Genomic DNA, 13,382 nt, shown 5'->3' on the forward strand with positions numbered 1-13,382 from the left:
TTGAAGTGTGTGTGTGTGTGTGTTTGCATGTGCATGTGCACATGTGAGCACATGTGTGTGCAATTCAAAGAAAGAGAGAGACACTATATAAGACCAAATAATGAAACATATTCCAATGTTCATACCAGAATACCAGAAAGCTTGATTCATCCTTTGTGGTTTGCCAGTGTGGATTTGGAACTAAGCCCAATTAACCCAATGACAGTGCGGATACACACACCAAACACAAGTGTTCCACATTCTAGATCCTAATCTCTTTGAAGTTGTGGGGTTTATCAAGCCAGATGCAACAACAGAGCCACACTCTGTGAAGCCACCCGCCTTCCAGAAGATTCATGTGCGGCCAAGGGGAAAGATGTATAGTTGTGAGAGTGTGAGAATCAGGCCTCCAAGCACTAGTATCCTCCAATCTACGCTTTAAGAGAGAGAGAGAGAGAGAGAGAGAGAGAGAGAGAGAGAGAGAGAGAGAGAGGGAGGGGGGGGGGGGGTTGAGACAGAGATGAAGCAAGAGAGAGTCAGGCACATTAAGTAGCAAGCACTTGTGGCGGCCTGTGTTCTGTCTGAAGTGTGAGTGATCAAGGCTGTAATCTCTGTCCTCTGAAAGAAGAAAAGGGAAAAGAAAAGTCGGAGGACTGGCAGAAATAATGATAACTTCTGAAAAGTGGTATTGTATGCAAGTCATGTCTTTAAAATTAGAAAGTTGTCTAAAGACAGTGGGGGGAACTCTCCTCCAAACTAACTTAAGTTAAAGGGATGGTTCACAATTCTACAATGTATATGATGTTTCCTTACCTTGTAAGTGGGCCAGGAGAAACTCTAACCCATGGTTCAGACTTGTTTAAATAGTTGCTAACTTCAGATGACGTTAGCCACCGCTAGCAAAATGGGAGTCATTGTGGAACCAAAGAAGTTCAACATTTGTGGCCAAATGACCACAAATGAGCACATGTTTAAGACACCAACCTAAAGATGTTAATACTGTACATTAGAAAGTACAGCACCAGAAAGTAATGGGACATTTGGCTTGACAGGTGTTTCTGGTTAGTCAGGTGAGTTCTGTCCCATAACTTGTGCAGACATAAGAGAGCTGTCAATGTCTAGTATTAACTTGAGGCTTTGCGTTTGCCTTCAGATTCTCCTATTGATGTCTGTCAACATGAGGACCAAAGAGCTGTCAATGAAAGTCAACCAAGCCATTATTATTATTAAAATCAGAAACACAAACAAAACGTGTTATTAGATCAGCCAAAATCAACAGTTCAACAAGAAAAAAAAGCATTGGTCAGCTCAGCAATCACAAACAACTGGTAGGCCAAGGAAGACTTCTACAATGGATGACAGAAGAATGCTCGCCATAATTAAGAAAAACCCAAAACAACTGTCCCACAGATCAGGAACACTCTCCAGGACGTAAGTGTGAATGTGACAGACTACCATCCACAGAATACATCACCAGCCTAACTACAGAGGTTTCACTGTAAGGTGCAAGCTACTAGTTATCCTAAAAAAGGTTGATTAGGTTACAGTTTGTTAAAAAGTGTGGCCTGTGGTGGTCTAGTACCACATTCACCAACCCATGTCCCAAATGTGTTTTTCAATTCCCTTTCAATTTTCCTTTCCAATCTTCACAAAATGTACATTTTTAAAAATGATTGTTGCCATATCTAGCTGGAACGTTTGCAGGAAAAGTGCTATACAAATAAAAGTTGTTATTATTATTATTGTTATTATTATTATTATTGTTATTATTATTATTATTATTATTATTGTTATTATTGTTATTATTGTTATTATTATTATTGTTGTTATTATTATTGTTATTATTATTATTATTGTTGTTATTATTATTATATTAAACTGTGTAGAATGGCTGGAAATGAGTTTTGGAGTGTAATCATGTTCTTGGGGAGGACCCCCACACCCCCTGTAAAATATGTTCTCTCCCCAATATTTCAACCACAATTTCACCCTTGCTGCATTTCCCCCTTTTCTGTATTTGCCATTTCTACAGTTGTGTCTGAGGGATCGTCCAACTGTCTATGTGATGAAAATACATAATGCACTTTATCATTCTCAGACTCTGTGATGGAAGGTTTTTTATGTATATGATTGATTTGGTGTTTGACAATTATTTCCATTCCATCCGTAGGCTATGACTCTGTAGCAATGCTCGAGTTGAAAAGGCACAATGTGAGTTTTGCAGGTACAAGAATTCATGGCATTGAGGAAGGCCAGCCCCAGAATCATCAAGATGGCAGAGTAAACAAAGTTATATTAAGTATTCAGGCACTTCAGTTGGGCAGCAGAAGGTGTTGCTTGTTAATGATAATGAGGAAACCTTTTGTTTGTTTTGTTGAAACAATCAGTGTCAGGTGGTAGAAAAACTCCTTGCCGACAGGTAGCGAGAATGTCTTCATCTCTGAGGCCTCAGACAGGATGATTTCATGCAAGTTATCTCACTGTGAAAACAACAATATTAATATAATATTAATGGAGAAATAACTTGATAAGAATATGTAAAAACAGGATTTGATGTGTGACTGGAAGGAGAGAGTGGAGTCAAGGATGACGCCCAGGTTGCAGACTTCGGAAGATGGGGAGATGGAGCAGCCGTCAACCTCGAGGAGGAAGTCGCCAACCTTCCGGAGCAGCGCCTTGGGTGCCACAACCATGAGCTCTGTTTTCTTACTGTTTAGTTTGAGAAGGTTTAATGTCATCCAGGTTTTTATTTCATGCAGGCAGTTGACAAATGACTGAGGGGGGGAGCGGAGAGGATGGAGTGGAGCTGAGATAGATTTGGGTATCATCAGCGTAGCAGTGGAAGTTGAGGCCGTGATGACGGAGGATCTGGCCGAGGGGAAGCATGTCAATGGTGAAGAGGAGGGGCCCAAGCACAGAGCCTTGAGGCAGGAGAGGGCTGTACCGGTGACACCTAGGAGGGCGGAGAGGCGGTTGAGGAGGATGGTGTGGGAGACAGTCTTCGGCGGATGGGTTGTTGTTTCCTCTCCACTCCACCAGGCTCGGGGCCGAGGGGCTACCCTTTTACCACCCCGAGACCTGGTTGAGGGGCTCACCCGGGCTATATTTCTGGACACCCCTCCAGAAGCCACGTCATCGTCACGTCATCTAATACCGACAGACCTTGCATCCCGTTGGGTGGGTGGTACACCGGGCAATCCAGGATAACATGGTCTGTGGTTTGGTCCTCTGCGCCACACTCGCACGACGCATTTGAGGCCAAGCCCCATCTGTGCATTGATGAGCGGAAACGCCCGGGAGACAGTGTCGGAGGCTGCAGAGACGTCCAGGAGGGTGAGGATACTGAAGTGGCCAGAGACTCTGCCAGTCCAACACCTTGATTTTCTTCCTCTTGAACTAATTGAGAGTCTCCTTTGCAGTATGTTGTGGATTGTTGTCCTGCTGGAAGATCCACCCGCATCTCGATCTTGTGGTCATCTGGGGCTCTTGTGGTCCGCTCAGTTGGTAGAGCACGGTGCTAACAACGCTAAGGTTGTGGGTTCAATTCCCGCTGGGACCATATATACTGAAATGTATGCGCTCATTGCAATGTAAGTCGCTTTGGATAAAAGCGTACAGCTAAATGGCATATATTATTATTATTATTATCATCATCCTTCTTCTCAAGAAGGTACACATTCTACGTACATATATTGTCAGTAACCTATCTCCATACTTGATTCCCATTATTGGTTATCCTCTGGAGAGTGGTATATCATACTTTTGTTTAATGAATCACGTACACCAGTATTTGTATACAACATTTAAATATCAGACAATCCATTCAAAGTGCATTTTAACACATGGTGAGTGTTTAATCACGTAAAAAGTTAAGATTGTGTTTGTGTCCAATATCTCTCTGTCTCTCTGAAAACACAACACACATTACACATATTTTTTGTATAAAACTAATTTACATTCTGAACCAACCGAATACTGCATTTCCTTGTACTTACCAGACCCAAGGCAACTTCCCTTTGCTCACAGTCCTTGAGATCATGGGGTCTCTCAGACCATCCATTGTGAATGAATGAATGGTCTTTATTGTCATTGATATAGTACAGGTACCAAACAACGACATTTGGGAGGGGGGGCTCCCCCGGTGCTAGGAAAAAAAAAACTAAAAACAAGAAGGGAAAAGAGCTGGTTTACATAAATAAAGGCTATGTACACTATCCACTATACTATACTGTACAAATAGAACACTGTGCTGTACTCTATGCTATGCTATACCTATTCTAACATTTCCTATTCTCTGAACCTTATGTACCCTAGGGTTGTCATATTGCACATAGTGTTATTGCACATTCATTTAAAGTGTCGCAGTTTGCAGGTTTGAAATGTTCACAGTTGTGTTTCAGTATTACACTTGATTTCAATCTACTAGCTGCCATCAAATTGTCTAGATTGTCCAGGGCCTAGAACCTAGGTCTTTGCTGTGTTCAGGGCCTGAATGGAAGTTGTGGTGGGGGAAGGTTGAAAGATGTATACAGTAGACACAGATACACAGATACTTAGTAGTATGTTTACTGCCCAGGAATTGACCCTTAGTCAAGTTGTTGGATCTGGTAGGTTACTCAAGTTGGCAAGTATATTCGATTTTGAGAAACCATGATTAAGCTATGACTCTCTGCAGCATTCATCCAATGTTTTGTGTAGCCTATGTATAAGTAGTTCTATCCAAATATGTAATGTTTCCATTTTTAGCTAAACAAAGGATTTTACCTGCAGGAGAAATTATACATTGATTTCCCAAAGCAAAACATCACAAAGTGAAAAATAGTTCAGTTTGTACAGTACATTATTGAATTGCTACAATCCCAGAGACCAAGCTGAGTCAATTTCATACCAAACACACCTGTTATTATAAACAGGGTTAGGGTTAGGCCATCCACTTACATTAGATCACTAACACCCTTGAACACCCCTGTAAGATATTTGCTCCTTTAAGGCTAATGCATTCCCTTTATAATACCCATTTGGAAATATATTAAAATCCTTATCCCAATCCCCAAAATACGTTTTCATAAATTTGAGTTACTCCTAATGTGAATTTAATGAGTTTGAGATGAGTCTGTCACATGTGTTTTTCAATGTCATTGATTAGTCCTCTTAGCTCGCAGGCTCATTTGGATCTCTCCTCTCGATGAATAAAACACCTGTTTTACTGTCTGTTCTTATTCAGTTCATGTTAGTTTCTACCACTGCTATTGTCATTAGTTTATCTCTATATTTGCACCTCAAAAATAGAATAGATTCAATGTCAGTTGGTCAATTTCAGTTTGAACCAACATTTTTGCGCAATGCAGGTTTGATTTCAATCCAACCTAGTCAGTATTATAAGACCTTTTAGTTACCTTCTTTTTTTTATGGTTCTCGGTGCATTTCATTGTTTCTTTAAGATGATTCATCAACCTCCCCTGGATATTAATGTTCGTAAGCATTTCCTAATTTTTAGGAACACAGCCATTTTCCTTCTTAAGCTCAGCAGTTTTAACATCTGGCCTCCCATATATTCTGCTCTGCCAAGAATAGTCTTTTCATAGAACACATTGGTCTTATGTTTTCAGTTTCTCTCTCCCTCTCTCTGTCTCTCTGATGTCAAAAAAAGAACCAACAAATCAATTACATTATTCATTCCACCAATTAGTGGCCACATGAGTGATGTTCATAAAACATCATGGAGAAAAGACTACTGGGAGATGTAGTTTTGCCAGGACAAATGTATGTACGATAATCTTTTGCCCACGTACTTTATGTAACTGACTCAATACAACAACCAGCCTCTCAGCTGCATAATGGATATTTACCCCATAGTGGGTTAAATGAATAGCTATGATGTTTGTGGGCACACACACACACACACACGCACACACACACACACACACACACACACACACACACACACACACACACACACACACACACACAAAGGTACTACTTAGAACCAAAAAGGGTTGGTGGGCTGTCCCTGTAGGAGAACCCTTGGAAATAACTTTTTTGGTGCCATGTAAGTTATTGGTTCTAAATGGAACCAAAAGGGTACTTCAAAGTCTTGGTTCAAGGTAGATCCAGTAGGTAGAGAGGTAAGTAGGAAGGGTAGAACAAAATGTTTTTATTGGAGATAGACCGAACAGGTATTTGTGTATGGAATGTGATTGCCATACCCATTTATTTGGAACGACAAGTTTATCACAGATGTTTATATGATAGTTTTGAAATAAATGCCGTAAGCGTCAGTAGAGACTTTTCAATCTGTTCCGCCAGGTAGTCATAGCCTGCTACCTCAAGGGCAACACACATTCCCACACAGCACATAGTTATCAAACTATGAGATTGTAAGTTTGCAAACAAATTGGAAAAGGGAAATTCTAGTGTCCTGTTGTGCATAAAATGTGTTTTTCATTGGTATAAAGCACTCTGGATCTAATGTTATGGTTATTGTTGCAACGGTTTCGATATATACATAGTATGGTAGTGCGATTTAGATTTAGAAGAATTGATGGAAGGGAAGAACAAATGTTCATCAGTCAAATAGCTCACTCATTGGATCTACGTTGGTAGTGGATGGGCTTTGAGTGTCTCGAAAAGTGCGATATCCAATCAATTATTATTTTGTGGCGCACCGCCACTACTACACTGACTCTCACCTTGTGACTCCCTTGGGACTCTGCGGATCTGACTACTGTGAGTCAATCTCTTCCTAACAGTATATCCAGCTCAGAGTATATACAAATATAACATGAAAGTTCTACTTAAAACCAAAAAGGGTTCTCGGTCTGTCTCACTATTATATGGGAGAACCAATTGAAGAACCATTTGGGGTTTTGAGTTTTCTTGGTTTTGAGCCTTTTTCTCAGAGTGTATAGCTCCAGTATCGTCTGTCCCACCTGCCCTCCTAGAGCTCCTGCTTAGGTGCAGGATTAACACTTAATCAGCCATGAGGGGTCATTTGAGTAAAAAAAACATGTTATATCTTTGCACTCAATAACATTTCAGGACCCTCCTTTCATGACTTTTCCTAGATATGTGCGTTCTACCACCCAGTATCCTTACAGTTTCAAAATCACACCAGGATAAGCTAGTATAAAGCTGTTTTGCAGTTTTTCTGTGTTGGAGGCAGGCTAATTTACAAGCGGCCAACTAGTGGTCGTTGTGTGTAAATAGCAGATTTACATTCTAAAGAGACACTTTTAGTAGGTAAAAAGGCACGGCTGTTCTAGTGTTAAGGCATCCAGAGCAGTGACACAGGAGTCAGTTCTCTGGTGGGTTTTACCTTCATGACATGAGGATCAGAACAAACCGCATATACATAACGGCATATATATATATATATATATATATAAACAACATACAAGATGGAGATTTAATGCAGTGGAAAGGAGAGGGTGGATACGAGGCTGCTTTCAGCTGCAAAAAAAAAAGGCCTAAAGAACACATGAAACCCATGAAGAATGAAGCCCACACATTTTGGGTGACAGAGACTATTTGTGTCTCTCTCTCTCTCAACAAAGTTGTTGGGATTGATTTAGGAGATAGCTTTGTTTTGTGAGAAAAGCCTTCAATCTCATCTTTCCACGTGTTTTGTTTTGCAGCAATATCCGTATTATGTATTGTATGTCCATTAGATGCCATTTATATGTATCGTATGTCCATTAGATGCCATTTAGGAGATAGCTTTGTTTGGTGAGAAAAGCCTTCAATCTCATCTTTCCATGTGATGCCATTTAGGAGATAGCTTTGTTTTGTGAGAAAAGCATTCAATCTCATCTTTCCATGTGTTTTGTTTTGCAGCAATATCCTCTATGTATTGTATGTCCATTAGATGCCATTTCCAAATGTATTTATGTTCAGTGTCAGTCTTAAATGCACTCGCTGTATCTCTTAAACGTCCTCTTCTCTTCTCTTCTCTCGTCTTATTTTCTCTTCTCTTCTCTCACTTCTCCGGGTCCAAGATGGTGCCATACAAGATGGCCGCCTCAGAAGGCATTTTTGTTGGGGTTATTTGTTACAGACTTTTTCGACGACTGATAAACAGACAACCTGGGGGTAGTGGTGGTCTAGTGGATAGTGTGTTGGACTTCCGATCGGAAGGTTGTGAGTTCAAATCCCGCCTGAAACCACACCACCACTACTAGTGTGCCCTTGAGTAAGGCACTTAGCCCTCAGTTACTCCAGGGGGACTGTCCCTGTAATTCGTAATTGTAAGTCGCTTTGGATAAAAGCGTATGCTAAATGGCAAAATTATTAATTAAATTATTACAACCGAAACAATCTCAACTCAACGCCACTATGTCATATCGTGAGCTTCTATCTCCGTTTAGGGTAGTTCAGAGATATTGAGCGTCAACATTCAAAAATGTCAACATTTTAAAAATAACACCACACAGGCATTAATAAACACCTAATGGATCAGATTATGTCACGATATCGCTATTGGAACCTGCTGCACTGCTGGCCTCCCCACTGCTGGCCTCCCCCCTGCTTGCCTCCCCCACTAGGGACTATTCTCCAGAGGAGACGCTGCCGGGTGTTGGCGTAGGTCGGAACAGAGCAGGGATCCTGACCAGACTGAAACACAGGGAGTGAACCGTCAGCCCTTCCCGCGTATTACTCCTCACCACTTCCCAAAACCGCAAAGCACTGCAAAGGTTAGTGTGGACAGCTGAGAAGATCAGCGGATGTGAGCTTCCCTCCATCCACGTTATCTACAAGGACCGGTGTGTCAGAAAGGCCTTCAGGATTATTAGGGACCCCAGCCATCCCAATCTGAAACTATTCGAGCTATTGCCATCGGGGAAACGGTATCAAAGCCTCGGGGCTAAAACCCAGAGGCTGACAAACAGCTATGTCCCCCTATCAATCAGGCTCCTGGGGAAATACACTGGAAGAATACAAAAGTCTGCCACCCCCTAACCACCCCCACGCACACTACAAACATGTGACACCAGACAGACTTTTGATCAACCAGTTGCTGAAGTAACTTTTCTGTTTTTTACATACTCTGAAACTACAGATTGTACGATTTCAAATGATTTGTCATACACTGAAATTCGAAAAGAAGTTGAACGATATACATATTTAAATGATGGTACACATCAAACACAGAATGGGAGAAGAGTGACTAATGAAACCGCAGCAACAAACGCTACTAACAGCTAGCGGCTAACAACGGAACATCGCTATGAACGTCTAACTACATTTTTATAACATCACAACATGCTGATAGAACATCGACATGCTAAAAACACATAACTACACATAATTACATGATCACACAGTCCTTGCTTTTAGTCTACTTGAGTACCCCAAGGTTTTAAGTTAGAAATGTACCAAAAATACCAAGATAAACAAATGCAAAGGTCACAGAAGTACTTTAATGAAACAAAACACAATGTAAAAGGGATGATTGAGTAGAATAATAATAGTGGTAATGTTAATAGTCTTTGATTTGTCTGGTACAGACATCATGAAACTGCAGTCTTTGTTTTCTGTTTCTTCTTGGCCAACTCAGCTTGAATCTGATGAGGAAACTGGTCCAAATGCTTGTTCACACATTGCATGCAGAATCTCTTGGTGTAGAATAGGCTGCAGTCCTGTTGGCACAAGAAAAAAAGAAAAAAAATACATACGAGACGCAAAACGAAATTCAGCCAAAGATCACGATGCCAACCACATTAAATACAGAAATGATAACATGATATGGGACTTCTGGGTGGATTCCATTTCTGTCACCATAACTTGTCGGAACAATACCAAGGTTAGAGTAGACCCAGAACAACAGTTATGTCAGGTATCAAAACGTGCTAATAACAACGTTTACTAACCGTTCCAACACAAACTGACTTGTTGCACAAACTGCAGTTGGACCCCAAGACGAGGAATTTCTCCCTGTCTGGACTGAAGGGATCCTTGGTCACAAAGCTCTCTTCCATCAACCTGCAGGTTAGGTCGGTGGAAAGGATGGTGGATGAAATGAGGAACTACAAGCCATGTACGACTGAGAATTGAGCAAACGCCTGCTCTTAAACCCAGCCATGCATCGCCCAGTACATGTCGTGAAGAGACTAATAGTTCTTCTTCAACCTTCTGTAGCTAGCGATAGCCTAGTTCACAAGTTAGCTTGTGCTGCTAATGACGTAAGAGCTAGCTAAATGGCATCCGATGCCCCTAGACCACCCTCACTGCATGGCAGCAATATCATTCATGTTAGCTGATCACACTTAGCATTACTTAACTAGTACTAGCTGGAAAAGGAGTGTGGTTGACAATCCTCAAGACACTAACTTCGCTGATTTGTGAACGCTACACCACTTACGCTATAGCCCGGGTGTTAGGTGGTTTCCGGCCGTAGTATGTGAATGGGGTTGATAGACCACACAACTGGCATGTAAACCTCTTTTCAGGGACCCCATCTGTGACTGACTCCATTGCTTGCACGAAGGAGTTAGTTTGTTTACATTCCGTTGCGTGTTCTTCATAAACGGGGCGTCAGCAGAGTATGGATGTTGGCGCCACCTAGAGGATTGGAGTGAAGCTACGTCACCAGAAGTATGGGTCATCAGCACTTAGAAACTGCCGGACGCTAACTTGCATATGTTGGGCAATTTACATAATTGGATTCGATTTGGATAATGTTGGAGTGGTTTTGGGGGTTATTGAGGATGCTGAATCAATTTCTGATGTCAGAAATGACCATTATTTCAACCTCCAGTGGGCCGATTTTTATGAATTTTAAGTAGATTTTGAGGTTATATGTATTCTTTTTTTTAAGAAGAAGAAGAAGAAGAAGAAGAAGAAAAAGAAAAAGAAGAAATAAAGTCAAAACTTGAAGAAGTGTGTGTGTGTGTGTGTGTGTGTGTGTGTGTGTGTGTGTGTGTGTGTGTGTGTGTGTGTGTGTGTGTGTGTGTGTGTGTGTGTGTGTGAGAGTAGTTTGCGTGTGTGTGTCTACTGTCTTGTATTTCTTTTCCTGTTATTGTTTTCTTGATGCTATAATAGTATGGGTGTGAACAGTACATTATACAACAGTTTGCGTCAGGCCTAACAACACCCCTCAGCTGTGACTTTATACACCCTTGTTATGTTCCAATCAGGATCAGGGATTCCACCAACAGGAAATGGGTGGGGCCTTACATACTTGAGAATGTTTGGTTGCTAAAGACATTTCATTATTTTCATTGCAAAAATGCAATTACATTTGAATATGAAGATGTCACAATAAATCATAGCAACCGTTGGTAATCCGTTTTGGTAACAACTATGAAGACAAGACATTCTCTGAAACTACTGTATCAAGACAAGTCAAGACATTTTCTCTACTATCAAATATCCATATATTGAAAATTAGCTGCTATATTCAGTCAAATCAGCCTTCACCAAGGGTCATGGTACACGGAAGATTCTAGGCAACCATCAAATTCGATCAACAGGTAAGAATCAAAATAGTTTCTATACTATACTGTGTCTTTTTCTTGAGGAGGGGCTTGAGAATCATTGCTCCTATCATACTGTATATGTCAGTATCTCATGTCCAGGATACATTTAAGAGCTTATAGAGCTTGCTTTTATACGTTCTCAAACCATGGGTGTGTGACGTTCAGCTCAGACAAAGCCTTTGGTTTAGAAGTCTGGTATCAGGCAGTCCACCCTCCCTCCATCCTGTCCACTGGTGCTCTCTGCCGCAGCGTGACTGACTGCCGCTTTGGCATAGAGGTGGTGTGTGACGTTCAGCTCAGACAAAGCCTTTGGTTTAGAAGTCTGGTATCAGGCAGTCCACCCTCCCTCCATCCTGTCCACTGGTGCTCTCTGCCGCAGCGTGACTGACTGCCGCTTTGGCATAGAGGTGGTGGGGCCAGTCAGCCAGCAGAGGTGGAGGAGCGGAGTGAACGGGGCTGACTTGAATCAAATTTGGATAATTGTTTTTTTTAAACAATGCTTTTTATATGTGTGTGTGTCGCACCAAGACGACTTCTGCACGGTCGAGGTTTGTACAGTAGCAGATCAGGTTTGTACAGATGAGAGAGAGAGGAGGGATGACATGCAGGATATGTCCCCGGCCGGAATCGAATGCGGTTACATGGACAACGCTTAACCCACTACGCCACCTAAGCGCCCCCCACGTCCCTTATTTTGACATTCATATTTCATTAATCCCACCTTCCGAGCAGAGACAAATGTGTGAACATGACAGGCCAATGAGGAGGAGGAGTGTGTCTTTTAACAAAGTACCAGTAAGATGGGAAAAAAATAAAGCACCAGCAAAGTTCTGGAATTACTTCTTGGTGTTGCTTTGACGTTCATGTATGAGGCTCAATTAAATGGAAGGGAAGTCTTGGGTTTTTGCAGCTTTGCACTGCTAAATATAGATCCTGATCCCTTCACAGAAAGAAAGAGACTTCTATGCCTTGGACACATTTGTTTGTCTGTGTTTCTCAAAGTTAGATCTTTGGGATTCCTTATCGAGCTGGTTTCTGTAGCCTGCGTGTGCGGTGTGATGCTCAGCTTGACAGCCATGTGTAAATAATAATAATAATAATAATAATAATAATAATAATAATAATAATGATAATAATAACGTTTTATTTGTATAGGCCTAGCGCTTTTCCTGCAAACGTTGCAGCTCAAAGTGCTCAAAATGGACATGGTCAGGGCCCATTATGTTGCCAGTGAGTGGTAGTACATTCAAGAGAGTTATTTCGTTGGGAATGCAATATTCACTTTCATATAAGATAGAAGCATTTTCATAAATGTTATATGATTCATTCTGATAGCTAAAGATAGTATTACCGTGGTTGTATTGGGGCTGATTATTCTTAATGTTCTGGCTTTGAGAAATAAAATGGTCTATTTTTTTTCCAGAGATTCATTTTCCAGAGAGCTCACACTGTATGTTATGAACAAAGGGACAAACTTACGTTCATATTACATTTGGCATTTTAGACATTTAGCAGACACTTTTATCCAATACAACTTATATTTGTCTAAAGTTTGTGAATCATCGATACATCCGTCATCATAAGAAACAAATCAATACTATGACCAGGTGCCCTAGGCAGTCACAATGCTAGAAGGAAGGATTAATTGTTATTTATTTACTCATTATTAACAGTAGTACATAGGGGTAGTGGAGGGTGACATGGTCTTTAGGAGGGACAATCAAGATGTAGCCTGAAGAGATAGGTCTTCAGTCTATAGGTAGTTAGGTAGATACATGTATGTAGTGAATCTGCAATCCTGACAGTCAAATTGTATGTGTGATATGCAATGCATACAGAATCATCTCATTATTATTGAAAAGTTTGGTTCACTTGGGCGCCCCTTTTTTAATCTGAATATAATCACAATTCTGCCCAGAAACAAAAGCT

General features: G+C 41.1%; 1 protein-coding gene across 1 annotated transcript; it reads right to left on the minus strand.

Moving 5' to 3' along the window:
• Nucleotides 1-9,485: 9,485 nt before the first annotated feature.
• LOC308174220 (cysteine-rich DPF motif domain-containing protein 1-like) lies at nt 9,486-10,449 on the minus strand (the record flags this gene model as incomplete). Its single annotated transcript, XM_080549302.1, has 3 exons — nt 9,486-9,614; nt 9,846-9,957; nt 10,337-10,449. The coding sequence occupies 3 exons, from the start codon at nt 10,447-10,449 to the stop codon at nt 9,486-9,488; spliced, it is 354 nt and encodes a 117-aa protein (XP_080405428.1).
• Nucleotides 10,450-13,382: the final 2,933 nt, after the last annotated feature.

This window comes from Nansenia antarctica (assembly GCF_963989245.1).
Source record: "Nansenia antarctica genome assembly, chromosome: 19".
In the NCBI taxonomy this organism is placed as follows: domain Eukaryota; kingdom Metazoa; phylum Chordata; class Actinopteri; order Argentiniformes; family Microstomatidae; genus Nansenia; species Nansenia antarctica.